The sequence below is a fragment of the Lichenostomus cassidix genome, chromosome 7, assembly GCF_008360975.1.
Source record: "Lichenostomus cassidix isolate B80296 chromosome 7, HeHo_3.0, whole genome shotgun sequence".
Classification (NCBI taxonomy): domain Eukaryota; kingdom Metazoa; phylum Chordata; class Aves; order Passeriformes; family Meliphagidae; genus Lichenostomus; species Lichenostomus cassidix.
In genome coordinates, this window is record NC_139488.1 from 18,038,754 (window position 1) to 18,064,158 (window position 25,405).

Consider the following 25,405-nt stretch of genomic DNA (forward strand, 5'->3'; position numbering starts at 1 on the left):
AAGTCAGGTGCAGGAAGTAGGCTCCACGAAGCCCACTTTAACCATCCAAGGGATTTCATGGTACTCCTTTGCCTCTGGAGTGAGCTATTTTAAGGAGAAATCCTGCCTTGTCTCCTGTCAGACGGGGAGGAGAGGTTGGATCACACTCGGTTTTGCTAAAATGCCTGCAGAAAGCAGTGTAACATCCTTATCCCTTAAGAAGAAAAGGGCAGTAAGTACTGTGAGTGTTCTGGTGCTTCTACATGGTGGATGATGTTAATTACAGGTAAGTGTTTTTACTGGTGTCTTGAAGTATGTTTTGAACATACACCTGAAAATAGTATTTTGTTACTCAGTTTGCAACATCAAAGATGTCTAACTCTGCTCTTTCCTAATTTCTGGTTGCCCTCAGGGCTTTAACTGCATTTACATTTTGAAGTTTTATTCATGTGATTGCAGACTGTGTTCTACAAAGTTTGCTTAGCCAGCAAGATGGGCAGCTCTTACTTAGGAAGGGACTGTGTTGGAAGGAATGAAAATCCCTTCTTTTTTTTTCCTTCTAAAACTTGAATGAAAGTGATAGTATAGCAGAAAAGAAAGCTGGTTTCTTTTTCTGGTTTCTTCTTGGATGAGCTCTGGATAGGAGAAATGGCTGTAATGTGAATTTCTTTAATGATGATGCTGAGCAACACTAAAACTGAATTTTTGACAGATGATTACATAGGATGTTTCTTTGTGTGTGAACTAAGTGGGTTTGAAATTTTCTAAATGTTCAGTACTTGAAGTTGCAACTGAATTCAGTGTATACTGTTGGTATCAACAGGCATTGTAGCTGTGCTGTAAGAAGAATGAGTAAAAAGTTTGAAATATTTCCCCCTCCATAGTCTTAAACTTGATTTTCTACTAATTCATGGACATTTGATATAAATCTCCTTTTTTTTCTCTATCTGTGGAATGGGAGCAATGCTGCAAGGTCCCAGAAAAATGTAGGTGTAGTCATTAACGTGTCAGCTCTGTGTGTGTGTAATTTGTCTAGCCACGTTCTGAGAGTCTCCTCCCTACAAGGGACTTTGAGGAAATGAGTTTCTTCCCCTGTTCAGTGAAACTTGGATTGTTTGAGTTGTAAATTAAAAAACAAAACCAAAACCAAGCAAACCACAGAACCTGAAGGAACAGTATCTAGTTGTCTGGTTCTCTGAGCACCACCTAAACGGGCAACACAGGGGGAAGAGAAAACAGCCATCTCACAGGTAGCATGGCCTGCCAGACATGGGGGACAGGATCCCTGTTCATGAGCTGCCTGGTGGTGGAGTGGTTTGTGGTGAATCTTGTTATTCTGCAGTTTAAGTATCCTAATATACGTCAGTTTTGTTACAGTTTTTTGTAGTTGCTTTGCTGTGTGGGCCATGCTAGTATTCTGAAAAAGGAGGAAATTGATGGTGTTACTTCAGGTTAATATTCTTAAAATGGTGTACACAAGCCAAAATATTTCATGTATCTTGTAATTACAGTTAGTGGTGAATTTACTGTCCTAGTTTAATCTTAGAGGTGTAATGAGCTTTTATCCATGTTGGATGTTAAAACTGTACGGAGGCTGATGTTCTAGTTGATCACAATGCAATAAGTGAAATGGATATATTTGGAAAGACTTATGATTTTCTTTTTTTTAGGTTCTTGTTTATAACATGTTTCTTGCCATGTAACAGCAAGAACGATGTAGATTAGGAGTTACATACTGCGGTCAGCAGTTTGTCCTGTATGCTCCCGGGAGCAGAGCACTTGCTTCGAGGGTCAGGGGGCTGTCTGTACTTGGGAGATTTTGAAGATCATGAGGGTAGAAATGGCAGTAGGAGCTACAGAAGTAAGGAGATTAGGAAGTTCAGGGAATTAACAACTGAAATACATTTCTATTGACACAAGTGCAGCTTTCAAATACTAAATGACTGATACTGTAACTCAAAAAAATAAATGAATTCTATTAAATTCTTTAGGGGTTTTGGCCTGCCTCTCTACCTTATGGGTAACTAAAAAAAACATTATTTGGGGGAACAGCTGCACATCTTGCATTTCTTTTTTCATAGTTTACTTTTTCTGAGGAGGGTGAGAACCAAACGCCCTGTGGGAAGAGGCATTGCTTGCTCTCTTCCTGCTTGATAGATGACGTCTGCTTTTAACTTCCTTTCCACTCCTTCAGATAGCAGAAACTGCTGTTTATTTTTGATATGTGCAAAAGGCTTTGCCATTTTAAATTCTTGCAGAACAGCCATTTCGTGGACTCAAGTGTTTAGAGCTCTCGGTTTGCTTCCTTATAACTGAATGCTGCAAATAAAATTTGCTGTGCTTTCTGGTATTTCTCTAGGTAGATGTTTCTTCTTCAGAATTGCTCCTGGCTTTTAGTCTTTTTCAGCACAGAAATAAATGGAGAGGTGGAATCTAGCGAGCCTTTTGTTCAGAGTGGGATGCATTTGAGAGTATCGCAAAACTGGTGTTATCTTGTGACCTGTTAGTCTGCATCGCCAACAAGTGACCCATGAACTTGCAGTGTGCTTCTCCCTGCTTGCTGCCTCTTCCCCAAGGGGACAGGGAGCGTCTGGTTTTGCAGCAAATGAAGCTGAAATGGGCAAATTCTGCTGCTCTCTTTCTGTTTGGATACCTTTTACAGAGCTGCCTGGAAGCAAGAGTAATTGCTGCACATTTCTCTACATAGATGAAGAGGGAGATGTAGAGATAGGCAGGCAGCATGTCACCTGCATATGTGCAGCCCAGGCTGTTAGTTTTTATCTCTCTTGACATAATGTTGTGTTCGAGGCAGATGTTTGCTACGTAGACAGGCAGCCTCTTAGTGGTCTGCCACAGATGTCTTGTATAACTTTGGCCAAGACAATAGGTACTTTCTGTAAAATATATATAGGTTTTCCTTACCTTATAGAGGGATTGTAAGCATGAACTTGTCTGTGTATTGTGTAGTTGTTTATTGTAATGGAGTAGTACAGTGTAATACATCAACATTGATACTGCTCTATAGGACACTAGCAAGGACTTGTCTTTGACAAAGGCAGCCCAAAGGGGTGCCATATTTTCTTTTAACTTTTCTTCTAACTGTGCTGCATACAGTCATAAAGCAATGTATTTAGTGTCATTTTTTCTTAACCAGAATGTTGATTTTAACTCTGAAGAAAGAAAAGTTACTGCTTTTTACCCTACAACTGCATAATATATCATCCCTTTCCAAGAGAAAGCTGCGTGGAACATAGATAGAATTGTTTAAGGCTTTTTGGGATATTTTGGAGAGGTTAGGATTGCATTTATTCACACATGGAGTACAGTGGTCAGAGATGACAAGAAACATAAGGTGGATATGTTAGTTGGCTGTCCAGTTCCTGCAAAACTGACAGTTGTCAGGAACAAAACTTTATTAAAAGCTCTTTAAAAGAGGGCTTTGTATCTCTGATTATTCCATCACCATAGCAGATGTTCAAATCAGATGCTGTCATTAAAAATGAGATTTACTGAAGATGCATTTGTTTTTCAGTATGTAAATATTTGTTCTAACTGGACTAAATGCTTAGAGCAGTATTTTAGGCAGTGAGAATCAACTAGTCAATAAACCTGGTCTCTGGTATCACTTTCTTTAGCCATGAAGAGTGCAAAATGTCCAGTGAGGACTATGTGAACAAACCTATTTGTTTCTTTGGAGCATTCTGGCACTGGCAGTTTGCAATTATATGGCAGAACTTGGTGTTGCTGAAAAGCCACTAGAATCCTTCTGCCAGATCAGAAGTTGCTCTTTGCTTTCTCTTGGTAGTTCATAATAATGTAGAGAACAGTTGCAAGTGAGGAATCCAGATCTTTTGAAAAAGCAGGTAAATGTGACACTTGGGATTTATGTAGCAACAAGTTTTAAAGGAGTGGATATCATTCCTTGTAATGAACATGTTCAGGATATCACCTTTGTGGTTTGTGTATGTTCAGAGTGTTGACTTCTTTGTGAGGCTTGTTCTGCATATGGTATTGTGACTTGAAATACTTGGTTTTAGCATATTTTTTGTTATTTAAGCTCCTAGTTGTGTGAGTTCAGAATAAGTCTTAAAAATTAGGGCATTTTCAGAAGGGATATTATTCACTGTTGCCATTTTCCCGTGGTGTATTTTTCGTAGTGGCTTTTCTATTTTATTGATATAGAAGGGCTTTCTTGGTGGGGAAAGGTGCTGCAGATTGGAATTTTGACTTAGGAAGTACATTCTGATGTTGCCTAACTGAATACTGTTAATGAGAGCGTAGAAGGGATTACTAGAAGGGACATGGAGAGGGATTTTGGATGTGGGGAGTTATTCTTCCAAGTGGATCTTTTCGCAGTGGGACACAGCATATGTTTCTGTTACAGTGTCCATGAACCGATCGATTGAATTCAGTAGTTAAGGTGTGCAAAGGAGAGCAAAAAAGAGAGTGAGACCAGTCTTCAAAATGTAGCCTCCTAAGTGCCGTTGAGGGGTGGCAATTCCAGATAATCAGCTTTTGATCTGTTACTAATGCAGAAATACAGAATCATCACAGTTTGAAAAGACCTTCAAGATCATCCAGTCCAACCATTAGCCTAGCACTGTCATTGAAACTCTTATATATCACCCAGATTGAGACACCTCTTAAACACCTCCAGGGCTGGTGCCTCCACCACCTCCCTGGGCAACTTATTCTAATGCCTGACCACCCTAACAGTGAAAAAAAAATTTCTGATATCTAATCTGAATTTCTCCTGTCTCATCTTAAGGCCGTTTCCTTGGGTCCTCTCACTGCACTCACTATGGAAGGGACCAGCCCCCACCTCACTACAGCCTCCCTTCAGGGAGCTGTAGAGGGCAATGAGGTCTCTCCTGAGCCTTATGGAGACTAAACAACTTGCTCAGCCATTCCCCATAGCACATGTTTCCTAGACCTTTTGCAGCCTTGCTGCCCTTCACTGGACACACTGCAGCACCTCCATGTCCTTTCTCAAGCAGGGGGCCTGGAACTGAATAGTATTCCAGGTGTAGTCTCACAAATGCTGAGTACAGGGGGAAATGCACTGCATGTTCTTTCAATTGTCCTTTTTCCCTTCATTCCCTTCATTCATCACATTAAACATTATTCAACAGACTCAGGAAGGACCTTGTCGTGGTTCTGTTGCTCATAGCAGTATTTGCTATGCTAACGCTTCCTGTACATGATGCACACAGAGTTACATTGAAAGTTTGGGAAATTGATAGGTAGATACCTTGTTGAATGTTCTGTGATATATCTTATCTTCTCTTTATTAATTATTTTGTACTTGCCAACTCCTATCACTAATACAAAAAATCCCCACTGCAAAAATAATGGCATAATAATTTCTGGGGCAAGATGAGAAGAGTTTGATTGGTGAAGAATCCCTTCAGAAAACACTAGCAAGAAGGAAAATCTGGCTAAAAACTGACTAAAAATGGCTAAAAACTGACTAAAAATATGGTTTTACATGCCAAATAAAACTGAATGTTGATTCATTTTCTGAATAATGAACAAGATTGAAATGAGACAGAGCATGCCATTGTTTCAATGAGTATTGTGAAAAATCTTAAGTAGCTTTCAGTCCATCAGCATTGTTAATTGTTAGACTTAAGTCTTGGAAGCTGTCATATACATATAGGTTACCATTTTTTATGTTTGGATGTAACTTTTAAAGGTGCTCAGTTGGTTCTGGCTTTTTTTCCTTTTCAAGTCTTTCTATTGCTTACATTACTGTGTGTCTTGGGTACTGCGCTGCACCTCAAGCAGGTTGTATTTACACCTGTGCAGTTGTTGTCTGAGGAGCTGAAGGAAAGTCCAATTACTTGTACGCAATACATAGCAGAAATGTTGCCACTCAGAAATTTCTGAGAGTTCTTCATTGCTTCAGGAGGCCCAAGCATTACTGTTGAGCCAGATGTGACTTTCAGGCAATTTGGCTGTACTTCCAGGGGGTAGGACTGGTAGTGGGACTAATCAGAAATGTGCATTGCTGGATGGCCTAGGACGTAGTTGCATGCCTGGTTTAGCCCCACTTACAATAGAACAGACCCTGGGGATCTGTTGTCCTCTCTGTTGTGTGAATCACTTGCTCCCTGAGCTCTGAATGAGCCATTCTGAGTTACCTTGTGGCATATACCCACTCACATGGGTATATGTTGTTGGTCTGTGGCCAAATTAAAGCATTGGTGGGCAACTTGTAAATTCATATCTGCCTCTAAAGCCATCTGATGAGACACATAATCCTCAAGAGATCCCTAGAATACAGTGCCTAGCTGAAGGCAGGGAGAATTAAAAGTTCTTAAATTGTTACCCACAAATGTCTCCTAGCTGGCCTGGAGTTGGCCCAAATGCTTTATTCATAAGTCTTTCTTCAAGGTGTTGGCAGGGGTTCCCTCAGGAACATATTTCTCTGTAATTCACTTTTCTTTTCCAGGTTGTTGGCCAGAAAATTGAAATCCAAAAACTGGCAGCACAGACATGAGGTCTAAAGATCATTATGATTTTATTTTAACAGTAAAGAATTGATTTCTGTTGTAGAATGATTTGCAGAAAATCACTTATCTATCCAGCAGCCAAAGTTTTCTTTATTTTAGATCAAATTTCTGGACTGCTGAACTGTTGGGAAAAGTGAAATAAACAACATTCAAGAGCTACAGGTATTTTTAAAAGATTTCCAGAAGGAAATAGACTGCTGTATCTCGATGAGAGAAGGGACATAGAATATTTTCCTGTTCTTTCGGCACCAGAAGAAATAATGTTGATTAACCCAGCAATCTATCCTAAATGCATTTCCTTGTCAACTCTTTAGTTCATGGGAAATTAGTTAGAAGCTACTGTGTTTGGGGTTTTTTCCTCCCCATCAGAAAAACCTGTAATTCTCTGCTTAATATTTTAATAGGTTTCCATCCAGCAATTATTAAACTGTAATCAGCAGATATAAATTTATAATATTTATCAAAACCTGCTGTCTTTGTATGTGCATAGGAAATATCTTTTTCCTTATACTTTGTTAGATTTACCACAGTTGTGCTTTTTTAGGCCAAAATTTGGCAGTTAGATTATTTCCTTCCCACAGGTTTTATGTAGACTGAAGCCTGATCTGTCTGCTAATTATCTGTCTTTTTCCTCCTCATTTCTTTTATCCCGGAGCCTCCCATCAGCAGTAGTTACCTCTCGTGTGCCCATATTCCTCTGCCCATTCTTTCGGACACAGTGTTTCTCATTTTAAGAGGATCAGTTTGGGGAATAAAAACTCTCTTTAGATTAATAAGAAAAGCATGTAGAGTTCACCTAGGCACCTTAGCAGTGGTAGTGGGGTGTCTGCTGTGTTGTGCTTCAGTGTTCACAGGTGCTGAGAAATACTGCATTTTCACTGTGCTTTAAATTGACTCTGGATTAATTAAATGGAATCTGGTTTTTCCTTACCCTGGGTTTAGATATGTCTCTGTGACATTAGGATTTTCTTATCTTTTATGATCTTTTCAAACAGGTAGTTTCACTTGAACATCAGGATGTATTTTTATCCTTTCCTGTTTCATCTACTGCCACTGTTGGCTTCAGATACAGCTAAGGTTTTCAACTTGAGTGTAGTACCCTGAACTTTTTCATGTCACCTGTTGTTTGGAGGTTATAGTAACTATATAGTCCTCTGTAAAAGAAGTTAATCCTGTTCATTGGGATGTCAGTGATTTTAAGCATTTTTAAACTCCCAGGTTAAACTTTGTCATGAGTAATCTGTAGCTGTTTGTTTAGTATTTTCCAAGAGCTGTAACCCTGGGACATTGGTAAGTAGTGTCCTCTAGGCTTGGGTTATGTAGCTATTGTTGGGACATAAATATAGTTCTGGGATTTTATTTTATTTGCTTTGCTTTAAATCTCAGAGATTGTCTCTTGCTCTCTGCCCTACTGGCTGCTGATTTCAATTGAGTGGGACCTTTTTGACTTCAGGATTGTGATTCACTTTGCATGGTGATGTACTTCAAAGTCTTCTGCTAGGAATGGGCTGTATTTTTGCTGTTACCTTGAAATTGAACTCCTCTCAAAACTGCTTGGCTTTATGCTATCACACTAGCATCTCAACTTGATTCCTTAGCACATTAGTTGTTTTCAAGGCTGTTTCCAATACTGTTTTCTGTGTTCCCAAAACACACAGTGGAAGAGAGCCTATTCAAGACATAGTTTTGCAGCACAGGTCAACTTTGGGACTTTCTGTTTTTTTGTTTTATTAATTTTTGTTGACCTCATTGCCCAAGTCTTCTAGTTTAAATTGAATAGGTGTCATTTTTTCCAATTTAGAAATCAAGATTTGCATTCACTCCATGCAGTTTGGTGTCATAATGTGTTTTGGTGTGCTGTGCTTTTTCACTTGGTATTTTAGTGCTCCTTCTATTCCTTGACAGACAGCTTGTTCTGGGTCACTTTATTCTCCATTGGCTTTTATAGGGTACTAAAAAGATAATCTGGAAGAGACCTGGATAAACATTTACCTAACTACGTAATAGTTTATTGCTAAATAATTTGGTTTCTTAGAGGCAAAAATATTAGCTTCATTACTTTATTTTCCTGGAGATGAAAAAGTCCTTTCTGGTTGGTTCTGCAATAAGGAAAGCCCAGAATTTCAGAAAGGTAGGGAAAAAGAATGAAGTTGAGTGCGTAGTTTGGTTGGTTTTGGTCAGGGTTGGTTTTTTTTCCCCAAATAAAACAAGAGAATAGCTCAATTAAAAGGAGGTACGTGCGAGTGCAGAAATGTATCTTCATGGTGGTGAATGAAGAAAAATAGTTGTGTGGCCTCATTTTTAAGAGACTGCTTAAGGGTTTGAAAATCTGAGTTTAGTGATTTTCTGTAGTCTGTTCTGGATTTGATATTTTAAAGCTTTCCTTTTACCTGCTGGTAAATGTGTATTCGGGAATGGCAAGCGCTATCACACTCGATTGCTATTAACTTACTGGAGCATCAACATAATGGGCTAAATACATATTTAGGATAGTCCAAATTGAAATAAACAGTTACTTAAGGACTTCAAGGATTGAAGGATTACGTCGCAGTGCTATTAAACAGTGGTTTCTGTACTTGCAATGGTTACCATGCTTAAAGTCTGGTTTGATACCTTCAAAGGAATCTTGATGGAAAAAAAAAGCCAAACTAACAGAAAAGGGGGTGGGGGCCAAAAAAAAACAAAGCTCCTTTCCAGGCTGCTTTTCCTGCTATTGGAAATCTGTATCCCACCCTCGCCACCTTCTTTTTTGCTTTTTTGCCCCTTGCCCTTTTAGCTGGATATTAGTTAGAGTTACTGTTCTAAAGGATACTACTGCCGTTGAGGAAGACTACATGGTGCCAATATTATCAATGTTAATGTGAAGTGTTCTTCAAAATATGTTGGGCATAACTCTCATACTGTGTGTGTTACCATAAAATCTGAGTGCCTACTAGGAGCACATCAGGAATTCAATTTACATTTGGGCTATTGTTGAACTGTCTTTTTCTATTCAACAGATAGGTCTCTGTGTTGAAGTATTTTGCTTTGGCATTAAGAGCTATATGCATATAAATGCATTAAAGAAACCAGACCAAACCAGTTTGGCTTTCACTTAAGTGAAAGGTGGTTTGTGCTGGCCTTGAATTCAGGAGAAGGGGGCCTCAATCTAATCTGGAGAGTTGTTCTAAGAAGAATCTGGCTTCTGCATAATGAACTTTATCTTCATTGTAGAAAGCTGACAATGTGTGAAGCTGTTGATGTTTCTTCATTTCAAAGCTGTAATTGATTGCCAGATAACAAGAGTCAATTCAGGGTAATAAGAGAGTCAGAGATAAATACTGAGTTGTGGATCTTGATTCCATATTTAGTGGAAAAGAAAGATAGTCTGATCTGTCAACTCTTTGTGTTTGGGTCTGCGGTGCTGCTCTGTGTAGTCTACCAGTGTTCAAGACAGAGGTTGTAGTACAAGAGTATTTCAAAAGATGCAGTTTTAGAAGGTGAAGACTTGCAGCTGCAGCTCTCTGCCAAACTTTTTCTCCTTAAATATCAATTTTATTGAGGCCTGAGCAAGTATTTGGTTAAATAAGTGGGTTGTTCGCAAGTATTTGTGTATTTGGGGGTGTAGAGGCTTGGGGTACAGGTGTAGTTGCACTTTGTTGTTTTCAGTCACTGGTTCTGAAGAGTTCAATCTACCATGGAGAATCCTTTGAAATCTTTACATCTCAATTCTGCTAAGGTATAATAGATTTTACCAAATGCCACAAAAAAAGCTTGCAGATTGCTCCTGTGACTTAGAAATTTGGCTTTTGACATATCCCCTTGCTTAAGAAATTCTCAGAGAAATTTGGAGTTCTTTTCAAAAAAATGCTTGCTAGAAGTGTCCTTTTCAGGACAGGATATCTGTATATTTTATATTAGTTTTTAGAGAAGAGGCTCTCTATAGGTCTGATAAATTAATGTGGAGAATACCACCACTCCCCAAAAATACAAAAGCAAGAAGGTGCTGGTAGTTAAAAAAACTCCAAACCATCAGAAGAAGCATTCAGAAATCTGTAGTGGTTGCAAGAAATAAGGAACTGTAGTTTTTTAGGACTCTTCTGTGAATTTCAGGTAACCTTTCAGGTGTTCTTTGGAAGACAGTAGGAGTTTGAATGGCAGTGGGTGGTAGCAATGGCAGTCTTTCCTTTAGCGTCATGGTAAATACGCTTAGGGTACTTGTGTAATATGATTGCATGTCCCTTGAGTTAGTGAATTGGTTGCAGATGTAGGAATGACATGAGTTCAAATAAATAGTCTAGGTGTATTTTCAGGACTGTAAGTTATGTTAGTCGTGTGGGTAGCAAGGCATTCTGTGAGCAGGGGAATTTATAAAGTCTAATGTTTAAAAAAAAATTGTATGTCTCTTACATTTAATGTATAACTTCTATAATATATACATATATAATAAATTTGTCCCTTACATGAAATGCCTTAAAGCTGACAGTACCTTTAAAAGTAGGAAACTTGTGCTGAGAATTGAAGGATTGTGCCGAACTGCGTGTTTTTGATAAAACAGCTGTGTGTTTGGATGTGAATGGTGTATTTTAAACTGCAACATGAACGAGGAAGGCAGTTCTTGGGATCCTTCCTGGGATGTGCTCTTTGTTGAAGCAAGGTTTGAATCCAGCTTTTCTGTCTTGTCCTTCAAATGACAAAGATAGCAGACTGTGTGTTGCTTTTTGGTTTTGAATATTTAACAATAACAAAAACCAAACCAAATTAAAACCCCCTAACATAATAGCAAAAAACACTCCAGCAGAAATAGTGAAGAGAATACAGTGAATTCATTAGTGTGTGTTGGCTCCAAAATCTGATTGGAAAAAAAAAAAAGGATAGTGTTTCATATGTGCTGTGGGTACCCCTTTACCTGCTACATCATCATTCTGACCAGTGAGTTAACCCAGGGGTGCTGATCTTTTTAGTCCATTAATGTCTAGACACAGTACATGAGACTTCTCTAAGACTTCAAATGAGCCTTAGCTATCCACAGTGATTATTGCTTTCCCACATTTCATAAAATGAGCAATGTAAGGTATGGTAGTATCTACTTCTGTAATCTACTTTTGTAGCTGCTGGAGCTGCATCAGTAATTTTAAGTAATTTGTGAACTTTTGTGGGCAGTGACTATCAAATAGACCAATAAATCAAAATATTGCTAGACCTGCTTCATGAAATGGTTTACCTTGGTAAACTAAAACACTTTTTTTCAGAGTGGCATACAGTTAGAAACTTCTGCTGTTAAAAAGCAAAATAATAATAATTTAAACTTTCCTGACAAATCTGGTGTGATTAATCTCTTATGCTTTTTCAGAGCAATATTTTCCCATAAAGGTATAGAATACATGTATACGTAAATACTTGGAAAGATATGCTGAACATACCTGCTTAAAAAAAAAAATCCTTACTACACAGTCCATGTAAGAAATATTTTTTGTGCATATGAGAAGTGCACAGTTTGTTACAGAAACCCTTGAAAGCAGTACACAAACACCATTTAGGAAGCAAGAGTTTAAAGAGGATTCCTGGTTGTTCTGCAGTCAGCATACATGTATATATAAAGACAGTTTTTAACCCAGAGAGTTTACAATCTAAAGGATGTAGAAATTGGAGAAATTTTTACTAGGCAGGTTCAGAATCAGCGTTACAACTGCAGATAAGCCAGCTGCAGTTTCAAACTGGGTAATTCCCCTGCGTTGTTGGAAAAGAGTCCTCCAGCTCTGTATATGGCTGCGCTTGGGTCTAGCGACAAACTGCGGTATCTCCAACCTGCCACTCGCGGTTTGAGTTTTCAAAAGAAGACTCTGCCACAAACACATTTCCTGAATGTTTTCTTACCAACTGTTTCTGTCAGAGGAGGTCTGTTACCAGTTCCTGTGGTAAAGGAGCGCTGACACCACACTTGCCATCATCTGCCTTCCTACAGGAACAAGGGCAACTTAAATAAGCCAAATAGCAGAGCCAGTACTTTCCCTACCAGAGAGGTTAGCTCCATGGCCAGGAGTGGCCAAAATGTCAGGAGCAGAAAGATCTGTCTAGTGCTTGAATGCTGAAGATTTTGAGATACCCACGTGTCCTACAAGAAAAGTGTCTTTTGATTTATTAATAGTGAGGAAAAAGCTATGTTAGTGCATTGGTTAGAATGTTTAGTTAGAATCTACTTTAGGGTAGAAGTTTATAGCAGCAGTTAAACTTTGCACACTAGTTTTCTCAAGAATGTAATTTCAAAAGCCTTTTTTAATGGCACCATTCCTTTCTGAACTGCTGTGTTGTCCTGTGGGACTGAAAAGCACCAACTTGTGTCTTAGTTGAAAAAATTGAGACTATTTTACTGTGTGGTATTTGAAGGATGTGCTATTACAACAGTGCATAAAGACTTTGACATGAAATATCTTATTTAAAATAAAGCAACTGAAATGTTTCCAATTGAAGAGAAAGCGAACGTTCGAGTAGTTGGAAAGATAAAAACACAGAATGCAGTTTGTGTAAATACAGAAGACTTATTTGTCTACATCATCTTTCAGACTCATTAAGCAGCCGTAAGTGATTTAAATACAAATTAGAAAGCTGCACATCATGTTGCAGCCTACTCATGTAGGCTGAGCTCATCAGGAACTCCTTTTGTTCCTCCATTTCCTTCCACCTTACTTTCCCTGCTGATGCCAGCAGCACTGCTTTGCCCCATTTAGCTGGGCTCTGTCGAAGCCATCACCTCTGCAGGGGTCTCTGTTACTCTTGGCTCCTTGTTTTGTTGCTGATCCTGCTCCTTCTTTTGCCGACCTTTGAACCTCCATGTAACACTGCATTCCTTTGCATGTGTTGAGGACTGCAATCTACCTTCTGATTTTCTTTTTTTCCCCCTTTAATTCTTTCTTGTTGATCTTTGATAGTGTAACATTTAAATCATACGGAAAACCAGAGCATTGCAGAATGCATTGCAGAATTGGGAGGTTTTATGCTGCAAAATACTTTGTTCCTGTCAGCTAGTTTTTAATCTATAAATAATTGCCTGCTTGGCGTATTGCATACTGCAGACTCTGTGTCTCTTACATGCCTCTAACAGGTTCTACTTTTCAACCACAATTGACAAGGCTATTCTGATACACAGAACTTTCCACAAAATTTTTGTAATTCCTTGAGTGCTTTGGTTATTAGGTAACAGATGGTGAGTCATTGTCAAGTTGAGGGTTTAAATCCTTCCTTTGCATAGGCCAGCAGTATGTTTGGCTTGTTTGTAAAATATTCCACTGCAAATATTAGGAAATATAATGAACTTATATATATTTTTTTTTAGGAGCAATGGATGAACTTCATAGCCTGGACCCAAGAAGACAAGAATTGTTAGAGGCAAGATTCACAGGAGTAGTAAGTGGCAGCACTGGGAGTACTGGAAGTTGCAGTGTTGGAGCTAAAGTAAGTCCTAAGAGCAGTCATTCAGATCTGCTGTCTTTGAAATACTAATTTATTTCACACCATTTCATTTTCATATTGTCCATGTGATTTAGTAAAAGCACTGGGTTGGAAGAGGCTCTCAGAAAAATCCTTGTTATTTTGCTTTGAGATAGAATTGTTTATCCTGAACCTTTCTGTGACGTGGACTTTGAATTGTTCTTAAAAACACTGAAGAATGAGCTTATACAGGCTCTTTTGTGGTTTTGTGGTCTTTAGTGCACATGTGATCAGAGGTGGAAGATTTTCCCAGTATTTAGGTGGAGTTGTCCCTGCTGCGTATGACCGTGGACTTACAGTTCAGCTTGAAATAGACACAGGGAGTCTGGTGTGACCTCTCTGTTTAAGATGAATCTTTTTTAAAGATTAGTACATATAAATTATTTCAACGTTTCCAGACATTTATATCAATTTCTCTTACTTTCATTGTAGACTTTCTGTCCATTAGTATCTAAGCTAGGATGTAACACTTGAAGACAATCATTATGAACATTGAATAATTACCTTCCATGTGTCGTGTATTACCCTTCAGTTAAGACTTCTGCAAAATAAATTTGTCTTTGTTGCATATTTTGTTAAAGGTAGTAGCTTCAGCTTCCAAGACTGATTTGTGCAATACTATTGCCTAGGCAGAGGTAGTCCATTTCGTATTTGTGAATTTGAATGTGCTTCATCAAGAGTAGTACTTGATAAATTGATATTAAAAAGGTGTAATACTAATTTTTTTAGGCACATTTTCCTCATGACTAAATTACTTCTGCATTCTGTTTCCAAAGCATTTGCAGTGTCCTCATATTTTAAGTGCTTTACACAAATTTGTAGTATTTTTAGCTTCCTATGCTGTATTTTAATTACTGGTATAGATTACAGAACAAAATACTTGCTGATAGCAGACATTGATGAAATTTCTGAAGACATGTGATGTATTGATGGCTATTAGCAAACTATACAGGATTGAAATTATTGTATAGTGATCTTGCATCATATTTTAATTTGTTTTTGAGAAAGACATGAAGGTAACTGTCACAAAGCTGTAAAAGGGCGATGCACATGTTACTACCATTTAAACCAAGAAGTGAGTAATAGTCAGGAGAAGAAATGAGGTTGATGGACTGTTTAATTGCCTTCTCATTATGATGGCAAAAGTGTGTATTTGCCACATTTTATGCTTACAATTAGAAAGAGACAAACACAATAATTCTGACCCATCTTTCTTTTATTCCTTGGGTTCTCTAGTACTGCTTACTCCCCTAATTAATCAACTTATTTTAATAGCTCAGGTAGTTGCTTTTCATTCAAATTACTGTTGATCCTTTTTCATTACTAGATCTGTACTTCTAACTTCATTTAACCTTCAGTTTTTTATACAGCTGTTTTAGTCCCTTGCTTTATTGCAAATTTTCCCTCCTCATAATCTGTCTACTGCTGTGTGTGTAACAAGTTTTCTTTAAAAGATATTGTCAAGTTTCTTGGGGTTCTTCTTCTTTAAACTTTGATCCTCTGTGAGTCACTGCTTACCATATCCGTAAATCTGTTCAAGTCTTGTTGTCTGTTGTTCAGCTGATTTCAGCTGTTAGCCAAATTACATTCCACTTTCACATTCTCAGTTTGTTCATTCAAATTTGCTAAAAAAAAAAAAAAGAAATTTAAAATCAATAATTTCCTTTTTCACTCTGCTATGGAAGAAATAATTTCTTGTCCCTGATGCATTCCAAGATCTGTAGCTCATCCAGTTGGTTTCCAAATGGATATCTGGATGAAGTGGGCTTTTTTAATACTATCAAATGCTTTGATAAATGTTTGCAGAAGATACTATTTGTCGCTGTTGAGCAGCTAGCAGAGTAATGAAGGCACCAGTTCTCAGTGGCAAGAAGGAATGACCTTTATTATTTTGATTTCATCACATATATAGAGTTCTCAAAAGTCACCCAGATTGGTCAGTCAGAAGCCTTTCCCCAGGCCTGATTGGCCAGGCCTGCACTGCCCAAGTTCTGGGACACTGTTCCAACAACATCCAAACTTTATCTTTATTTACAAAACACAAGAAAACTTCTCATGGGAAAAACCTGTGCTAGCCACAACTATTACCACTGTTTTCTGGTAGATGCAGATCCTCATCTAAGACACTGTTGTTCCTACCTTCTAGTCCTGTGATTTATTACACCATCAGTAAAATGAGAATTATATCAGTTTTGTTTGAATTTCTTTCATTTGTGACCATTCAGTGTATCCATGCAGATAACACGAAGTGTAATAGCTGATCTGGGTTATGTTTGGGAAATAACACTTTTTTAAAGGCTACAGCATTTAGTCTTGGTGGGAGATATTCAGACAGGCTTATCTGATTCTTATTAAAAAAACTGATAAAACATTTTTGATCTTACGTGCAGAGGTAACTGGGAAAATGTGATGTATAAATATAATATCTACTAGTCTGCCTTCACTTAGAAGGCTAAAATGAGAAAACTTCTTTGTATACAAACCCAAGTCCCTGCCTACCAGATTCTCATTTTCCTAACCTAGCAAGACAATACAGAGCTTGGAACTGCACTTACTGGCTTTTTAAAAAAATATTCTAGGTTACTATATTATTCTAGTAGTTAAATTGAAATGGACTCTTACTTATTGGGAGTACTCTTTTGAAAGGCTGCCCTTATCTACTGCTTTGCTGAAAAGTTTTGGAATTGCTGAGGGGAAAAAGCCTATCATGTTCAAGCTTTTTCAGTAAGCAAGGTTGGAAATACAAATCTTGGTTACTGAGATTATTGTGTTAGCTGACTCCGATGACCTGATACTGGCTCAGTGCAAGGAAGAACTACATATAGGCATTTCTGTACTAGAGACTGCCCTGGGGGTGGAAACATATATGGAAATTTTGTGTTCAATTAATATTTCTCCAGAAATTTTAATTCAGAGATGAACTAGTCATCCAGAAGATGTCACAGATGAGTACTGTCCTGCAAACTGGTACAGTGCTAGAATTTAGTGCTTGGGAGCAAACTGTTTGCATTGGAGCTAGTTGTTTCACTTCAAAGTATTTGTTCAGCCTTCCTGTATTGAGAAGAGCAGTCCATCAATGTGAGAGTTTTGGTGTTGGTTTTTTTTTTGGTGTTGTTTGTTTGGTTTTGGGTTTTTTTTGTTTTGGTTTGGTTGTTTTTTGTTGTATTTTTTTTTAAGAAGAAGACACTCAGCTGATGATGACTTCTTAAAATGCCCTCTCTGCTATGCTGTGTTCAAAAGATTTTTGAATAAATCAGCCTTAGTAAATTTCTAAATAAATACTGTAATTTGGGACTATTTCATTGTTTGGGTTGGTATTTTTTCTTCTCTCACTAATGTAAATTTATTGCTTTGGGGGAAATAATTTGTTTTAAGAATATAGAATAATGCTGTCAATAGATTTTCATTTTCTGTCATGGAATAGATTAAAAAAATAATCTCTGCAATAGTCTAGTCTGTCTTGGAGAAAATTAAAACCTCATTTTCTTCGAAAATTGAAAAATTTTAGTAGTGTCCAGCACGTTCTGCAATGATTTTGAATATGGTAGGTTTTTACTTGGATTAAAAGCAATGGAAATTCAGAATTTACTGTGACCTGTCAGTATACCCACGTGTCTTGCAAGTCACAAGTGCTCTATTGTTAATCAGTTTTTCCATGTGAGCATGAAACGACTGCTACTTTTTGTAACTCTGAGTGATAATAGTGGATTATGTTTTATAATTCTGTGTATAATGTTGAGTATTTTACTTGTTTTGGTAGGCCTCAACAAATAACGAGAGTTCAAATCACAGCTTTGGAAGCTTGGGATCTTTAAGTGATAAAGAATCAGAGGTAAGTATATCAGGCAGATTCATCATTACCTCAGATTTTTAATGCTAACAAGTAATTTTTTTAGTTCTACTTTGATGCCTTATTTTAGTAGAAGCTTTTAAAGTAAAATGCAGACTACTCAGATAGATAGGAAAGACAATAAATTACTGAAAGACGCCATCTCTTAGAAGAGGAAAGATGACTGGAAAAAGCCAGTTTCTTTGGATTTTTGGTCATTAAATTAGCTGCTCCTGCTTCTCTGTTATCTATGTAGTCGTGGTTTGAGGATACGTAGCGTTTTTGAAGCTGAAAAAGCTTAAATAGTTTGCTGTCTTTTGTTTCATAAGTAATAAGTGTTTCATCAGCACGGATAAACTTTGACTGGTCTTTGGCTGAATCTTTGAAAATACTCTAGAAACTAGTTTATTGTGTTTTCTTTTAAAATACGGATTTATTCCAAAGACAGACAGTAGCCATCACCTTTATTTTTAAAAGCTGCAGTTGTCACTGTATTTTCTTACCTAAATCCAATTTGTAATCCAAAAAAGGATTAATGCTTTTATTAGGTTTTAGTGTGCAGAGCTCAGACTTCGCTTGAATAGAATATTTTCCTCATAGTGATGAGCATTGATGCAGTTGCACGAATACTACAGCTCTTAGAATTCACCTATTTTGAGGGCTGCTGAGTCCCTCTGAGAGTTTTGCCTTTGTGTGTCCCAGATTGCATGGACAAGATTATACCCACTGTAACCAAGAGTGGATTTCTAGCCTAGGCTAGACCCTGTGTGACAATGTGTCATGCAGGAGAGAGTTGTTTGGAATGTGCTGTTGATGTTATTTTCACGTGTCAGAGCTTTGCTTCGGGGCCCAATTGTTCATTTGCTCAGTCACTACAAGATGCTTTTATACTGGCCTGCCCAGCAAGTGAATTTAATTGGTTCCCAAAGCTGATACTTTATAAATAAAAGTTTTGTATGATTTGTTTACCTCGTTGAAAAAATCTGCTATGTTTTTTCTTCCTCACCTTTCCCAGCTGGAATATGCATTCAGCTGCATAGACTATTTTCTTAACCAGAAGATTCTGTCTGCCTGTTGTTTTTATTCATGGCTTTTCCTAGAAATACTCTGGGCAGTGATGCAGTTCTGATGTAGGTGTGGGAATGGAAATGTGCTGCAGTAGCCTGAAGGCTATGATGCATTATTGCAATTTCTTGGCAGAAAAATGTGTCTATGAGTAGTTGAGTGATCTCAGAACATTGATTAGATGTATAAAAATTTTTTGGTGTAGGAAAATGTTATTTTACAGTTGTGTACATGAGATACAGAGGCAAAGTTTTTCCAAGGCAAGTTTGAAAGTCTCTGCACAGTGTTTTAACCTCAAGCCATGTTTCTGGGTGATGATAATATTTTGTCTTTTAAATATTCTAAGACTTGTATTCTAAAATAGAAATAGACTTCTTTTTCGAAAATGTCCCTGCACAGAAGTCCAGTGCTCTGTTGTACAGTGAAAAATGAGTCTTAATGATATTGAGTAGTGAAATACAATTTCTTGACGCCTTTTCAGAAGTTGTTAGTTGCATTCACTTAAATTGTAATTGTAATAGCAAGTATGTTAATAAAGTTTTACAGTTCTTAAAATTACATCTGGTTACTTATATGCTAAAGTACCATAAAAAGTAAGCTATAATTCTTAATATTGCAAACAGGTTGTGGGATTGTTTTGGTGTGCTGGTTTTTGTTTGTTTTAATTAGTGTGACCTTGAAGGTTTCATAGTAATAGTAAAGGAAATTAAAAGACTTGCTCATTGGGGAAGCAGTGCCATCATTTGACGTTGAGAGAGCACTGTTGTATTACAATAGGTTTTGGGAGAAAAAAAAAGTAGAAATGCAAATCTCAGAATCATAGAAATTAATTTCAAGCAAGAATTTCAATTTCTGATCAAACTGTGATTATACATTCATGTCATTACTCTGTGCTTTCATCATGAAGTGGCACATTAAAAAAGCTATGAATGTGAGGAGAAGACTCGGGGGAAGCACAGTTAAATTGAGGGGAAAACTAGGATCAAGACCAAGATGTATGATGTTCTGCTACTATGCCAAGCTGTGTGTGACTTCAATATAACTTTACAATTTAGCATTGGATAACCTTAAAACTATTTTTTCTTGCTTATGAAATAGTAAGATTTTAATCTAAATCTTGGCTATATGTAAATACTTGGGAAGCGACAGAAATTGGCTTCAGTCTTCATTTATCAGGAGGATACTCCCCAGCCCTATTAGTCTTCTGTTTCTTGTAATTCATATGACTCCATTCATTAGGAAGGATTTTGGAGTACATTTTCTAGTGATTGATGTGTGCTGTACATTATCATCTGAATTTTGTGCTTAGAAAAGGGGAACACGACCTTGTTCAGTAACCTCATTAATAACCTCATTAGTGTGCTAGTACTTTCTAGTTTGGAAGGTTAAATTAAACACTGAAAGAAATCAGAAGAGCTTAAGGAAATAGACTTTTGTGAATTGAGTTTTAAAACTACAAACCTCTTTAAATGGCTTGTTTTTAAATATGAGCCACAGCAGTTGGAAACTAGTTTTGGTGGGGGAAATATTATGTGTTTTGTCATTAATTAGCTTTTCAACTTTTTTTTTTTTTTCTTGTTATGGTAGGTAAAAATGACCACAGTAGAATGTAACTGCAAAATTAAAAGCTGGAAAACAAGAATAACATGAAAAAGCTTGGTTAAATAGTTTTGATTTACTTTGTGGAAAGGTAGCTTAATGTTTATTTACCAGGCAATAATTCCAAATTATTAAAGTAAAATTTCTAAGCTGTGCTTTCTGCTTTTAGAATCATAGTCTTGAGATAACTTCATTTTCCAAAGTCTCTGATATATAAAGTTTGATACTTCATGATAGCACTGTAAAAGATGCAGATGTCAGTGGGATGAGTTTATTTAAAATAAAATGTATTTAATTTGAACTAAATTTATGCCCTGATAATACAGCTGTTACAGTTGTAAAACTTCCAAAGATATTTTTATGAAGCTACATGCAGAGTCAAAACACACAAAAAATACGTGGTATAGGTAAGGAAGACCTTTCTTATCCTGCTGGTTCTTTTATAGACTAACAATTTTCTAGGGATCACAAGTAGCTTGAAGTGGTTCTTGCCAACATAAATACTGTAGGGTATTTGTAGTAAATTTATATTCGAGCATATCCACATGAAGATTTTGGAATTGAAACGTCCTTTAAATTATTTTACTGATGGTTGAAATTTGAATTTTAATACAATTTTCTGTTTTGAGAACATATATGTGGAGCACCAAATGACAGATACAATAAAATGATAAAATTATGGTTTTGTGAGAAAATGAAGCCTCTTATCAGGGATCTCAAATTTAGTCTGAGCTATTATGGACCTTTGATTTATTGGTAAAATAGTACTGGTAAAGTGGTTCATGTAATGTCTCCTGTGCTTTCTCCAGTTACGTATGAGGCACCATGAAGAATACACACACAGAGCTGCAATATGCTTCCCTTGAACAGCAGCTGCTTTTATTTTTTTAACTGGAATTGGAGAGACTAACTGGTTTGAGTCCTCAGATCAAAGAGGAGTAAATATAATTTAGAGATGCTTCTGATCACAGCCCTTGTTATCTGTGTTGTACATGCTGATTGTAATTTTTTGGCAACAGTAAAGAAAAAATTATTCCAGAAATATTAACAGATTTGTATTTTTTCCACTTATCGTTGATGCTTTTCTTTCACTTTCTTGAGATAAAAGTATGTGGGGAGGATGACACTTTCCAAGTAGATAGATATTAACATTTTGAGCAATTTTTGCTATTTTTTCCTCTTTTCCCTTCTTTTTGATTCTCAGTAAATTCTAGAAATCTATACCGTTTTTATTAGTTTGGAAGTATCTTTTGCACTTGTGAAAAAGTGTAACACTATTGGCTTCCTATTGAAGCACTAGAATGTTGTGTTTATTCTATAGCAGTGTGTAGAAAACACCATCAAAAATCACATTACTTCACTTTAATATTAAGCTTTAAAACACCCACACTAAATTACAGAGATCTTGGTAAAATATAGACATAAATGAAACAAAATTGGGTGTTCATAAACCCTGGAATGGATGAAAAAGTAATTGCTTAACAATTAATATGCGGAATTGCCTTCTGGGAAGTAATTTAAGAATTACTTTTCCCTTTCTTAAATATCTCTTCTAGCTTGTACTTACCTGATTGACCAAAGATCATATTATCTAGTTGAACTACGATCTGAAATTACATTCCTGCTGAATTGTGAAATCATGTTTTATGGATGAGGATTTAAATTTATTTCACAATAATATAGCAATAATATAAATAAATAGAGCTTATGTTGCATCATGTTCTTTTTGTTGTTTGTAGACTCCAGAGAAGAAACAGTCAGAACCTTCCAGAGGAAGAAAAAGAAAAGCAGACACTCAGAGTGAAAGCAGCCAAGGTAAACTAGAATGTAAATTCACTAGATAGTGATTGCATGTAACACAGTTTTGACTGTTAGCCTTAAAAATGCTGTATTTTCGCTTATGTAAGATGGGTATTATAGCCCATAAGTTATGTATTCTTCTCACCCTCCCGTTTGTCACTGGAAGGGATGGGCAAGTAAAATGTGAACTGGACTGGCAATTACCCAAAAGAATCATCAGCTACTGCATGTGTAACTCACTGCTATGATACAACTGTGATCTTTTTAAGAATTACAGCAACTCTTATGCAAAATACCTTGTGGTTTGCATTTCTTTTCAGTAGGTAAGGGGGGGAAACGGATTACCGAATACAATATCTGATGCTTGTTTCACAGGTATATATAAAAATTGAATTTTATTCTTCCTTTTCTATGGAAGATTGTAGTTGTCTAGAGAAATCATGATAAGACAGATTTCTAATATAATATTTACAAAGTTTGGTTTTGTCATTCCTCTCTATAATGGGACTTTTGGGCGAGGACCTGTGGAAATTTAACCTCAAGACAAAAATTCATCAGAAGGGGAGTGGAAATAGTTCTGATAACACCTGTATGAGCTTATTTTTCATTCTAACAGAGCTAGAGAATGTCACTTCAGCTATATATCAGTGGGCTCCATAACTCGAAGTCTTTGTGATGCAGCATGCTATTAATAGAAGGATTACTTAGTTTGACTAAAATGAATTTCTTTGTGTTACTTTGTAGACTCCTGCTTTGTTCAAAGAACCTGAATGAAATTTCCTATTTTCATTGTTCTAGTAGCTTATCCTTCCCGTTACTAATGAGAGTTGAAATTAGAGATGATGGAAATTTTCAGAACTTTTTAATATAGAAAACATGGTTATACTGTCTTAGAATTACTGTTTTACTGTCAGTAGCAGTGAAACTGAGTAGTCTGCACTGCAGTATTCTCAAGGAGCTGGCCTAAGAAACTGCAGCCTCTTGGAGTGGTACAGTACAGTCAAAGCACAATAAATAACTGCTATTGTATTGGATAAAAGAAACAAAAAATCAGTCTCCTGTATATTGTCTGCCCAGGATATTGACTTTGTAGTATGTAAATTAATCCATAAATATTGAAGAAAAGTATTGGTTAGAACACAGAGGTAATTGGAACATGGGATAAAATCAGTGTAAATCTATTCATAATTGGCTGTGTCAAAATAATTTGACATATTTCTTCAGCGCAGAGTTCTGTAAGATGACATCAAATAGATTATCCTATACTGAAAAGGAATGCAGTGTGTCTCATTTATCTGCATGAAAATAAATTTTAATTTGATAAAGTGATATATGAGAATTAAACATGAAGACAAATCACTAGCAGAATTTTGAGGCAGGTAAAGAATTGGCTGGAGGGAAGTAGCAGCAATATGTACACTGAGGTAACTACTGGAGAAGTTGGCTGTGTGCTGTTCTAGGTCTTGGAATTATCTAAATTTTTCTGTTAAAAGTCTTGACAGAAATGTTTGTTAGTGACACAGCATTATGCAGCAGTGTCAGTAAAGAGGTAAATTGGACTAGAGAGAATTCATCAGGGCTGAAGCAATAGAAAATCTTGAAAATCTTTGCTAAAAAGTAAAAATTTAATTTATGGATCTATTGGTAATGATTTCCTAATATATTGCAAAAATTTCTTCCTATAAAGTAAAAAGCTTTGAACAATAGTCCATTTCCAAGATGTCTCCTAACGAGTAGTCTGACTTACACAGGAGGAAAACAGTCTTAAGATTTATCGGTCGTCTTAGGGCCAAGTAGAAGAAGGCATTTGTGCATTGGATGAGATACAGATGTTGTCTCTGGAATGCTACAGATGGGTCAGGTTCTCATGTTGAAGAAATATAATTTACATTAGTTCTCCTGAAATTTCAATACGTTTAAGATAAATTCTGATCTCATTCTCTGGTGTTTTATTTCCCCAGTTAACACTGTGGGTTGCCCAATTCATAATCAGGTCAAGAGGACTGGAAATAGTTGTCATCCTCTATGACCACACTGTTACTGGCACTTAGGAAAATCTTTGGGCAGAACATTTGGGCTTAATAACTCACCTGGAGTATATAATGTTAGTAGACTTGGTTAATTTGGTATTTTGGAAAGTGGGTGAACTTTGAGATAGTGCTTGAAAAGGGGAGGGATTCAGAGCTAAAGGTTTGATCTGTAGGATGAGAGATGAGTTTCCTCTTATCTAGAAGAGGTCTAGGGTTACTGCTAAGTCTACTCTAAACTGGTTGAGGAATTGAGGGTGACTTAATATCTGATTTCTCAATGAATGAAATATGCAAATCCCTTTGTTGTGGCAAATCCCTTAATTACCTACCTAGGCACATCATATATTACCACTTCAAAGAAAACCAGTTAACAAGTGGTAAGATTTTGCTGTAATTACTTTATAGGTAAAAATGTAAGACAACTCTACGAGTAATTTATTTAATCAATTCTAATGTATTACTGTATTTTTTGCAGGAAAGAATATTGGGGGACGTGGTCACAAGATTAGTGACTATTTTGAGGTAAGAACTTTGTAAAACTTACTTTGGTAAAGTTCCGTTTTAGCTTTCTTTGGGTGTTACAGCATTTTAGTTGGTAATGGACATACCTCTTGAGAGGTTACTTCTGTTTTCTTTATGTAAGCTTCTGAGCATTAAACCTTGAAGTAGAGGTGCAGTCGTCTCTTGGTGGAGCCTGAACTAAAACACAAAAATAATTTTCTTTCACGCTTTTCTTTAAACAGCTAAAGGCTACACTAATAAAAGTAATAAAATCTGATTTGCAAATTCTGTGTACATATGAGCTGTATCATTCAGTAGATGTAATAATGTATTTTGTGAAGGTTGACTAATTGGAGTGCCATATCTGCTCTGCAGTACCAGGGTGGAAACGGCTCCAGTCCAGTGCGAGGCGTACCTCCTGCAATCCGCTCTCCTCAGAATTCACATTCCGCTCCTTCTTCTGTAAGTCTGTGAACTTCATAACTGCTGCAGATAGTTTTATAGTCTAAAAATAGCACCATTGAAAATAATCTATGTTCAAGGGAAGAGTTTTCAAAGGAAGGAGTCCTGGGAAAGAGTTCATTCTTCCAACAGGAAAAGAGAAGTATCAAATTAAGTAT

General features: G+C 36.8%; 1 protein-coding gene across 5 annotated transcripts in view; it reads left to right on the forward strand.

Moving 5' to 3' along the window:
• Positions 1–25,405, forward strand: part of TLK1 (tousled like kinase 1) — a 68,408-nt gene that overhangs the window by 12,396 nt on the left and 30,607 nt on the right. For all 5 annotated transcript variants that reach the window (XM_085066475.1, XM_085066473.1, XM_085066477.1 and 2 more), the window contains exons 2-6: positions 13,807–13,925; positions 17,722–17,793; positions 22,194–22,269; positions 24,760–24,806; positions 25,161–25,247. In XM_085066475.1, the coding sequence (XP_084922601.1) occupies positions 13,812–13,925; positions 17,722–17,793; positions 22,194–22,269; positions 24,760–24,806; positions 25,161–25,247 (396 nt within the window). In that variant the 5' untranslated portion in view covers positions 13,807–13,811. The remainder of the gene's footprint in view (positions 1–13,806; positions 13,926–17,721; positions 17,794–22,193; positions 22,270–24,759; positions 24,807–25,160; positions 25,248–25,405) is intronic.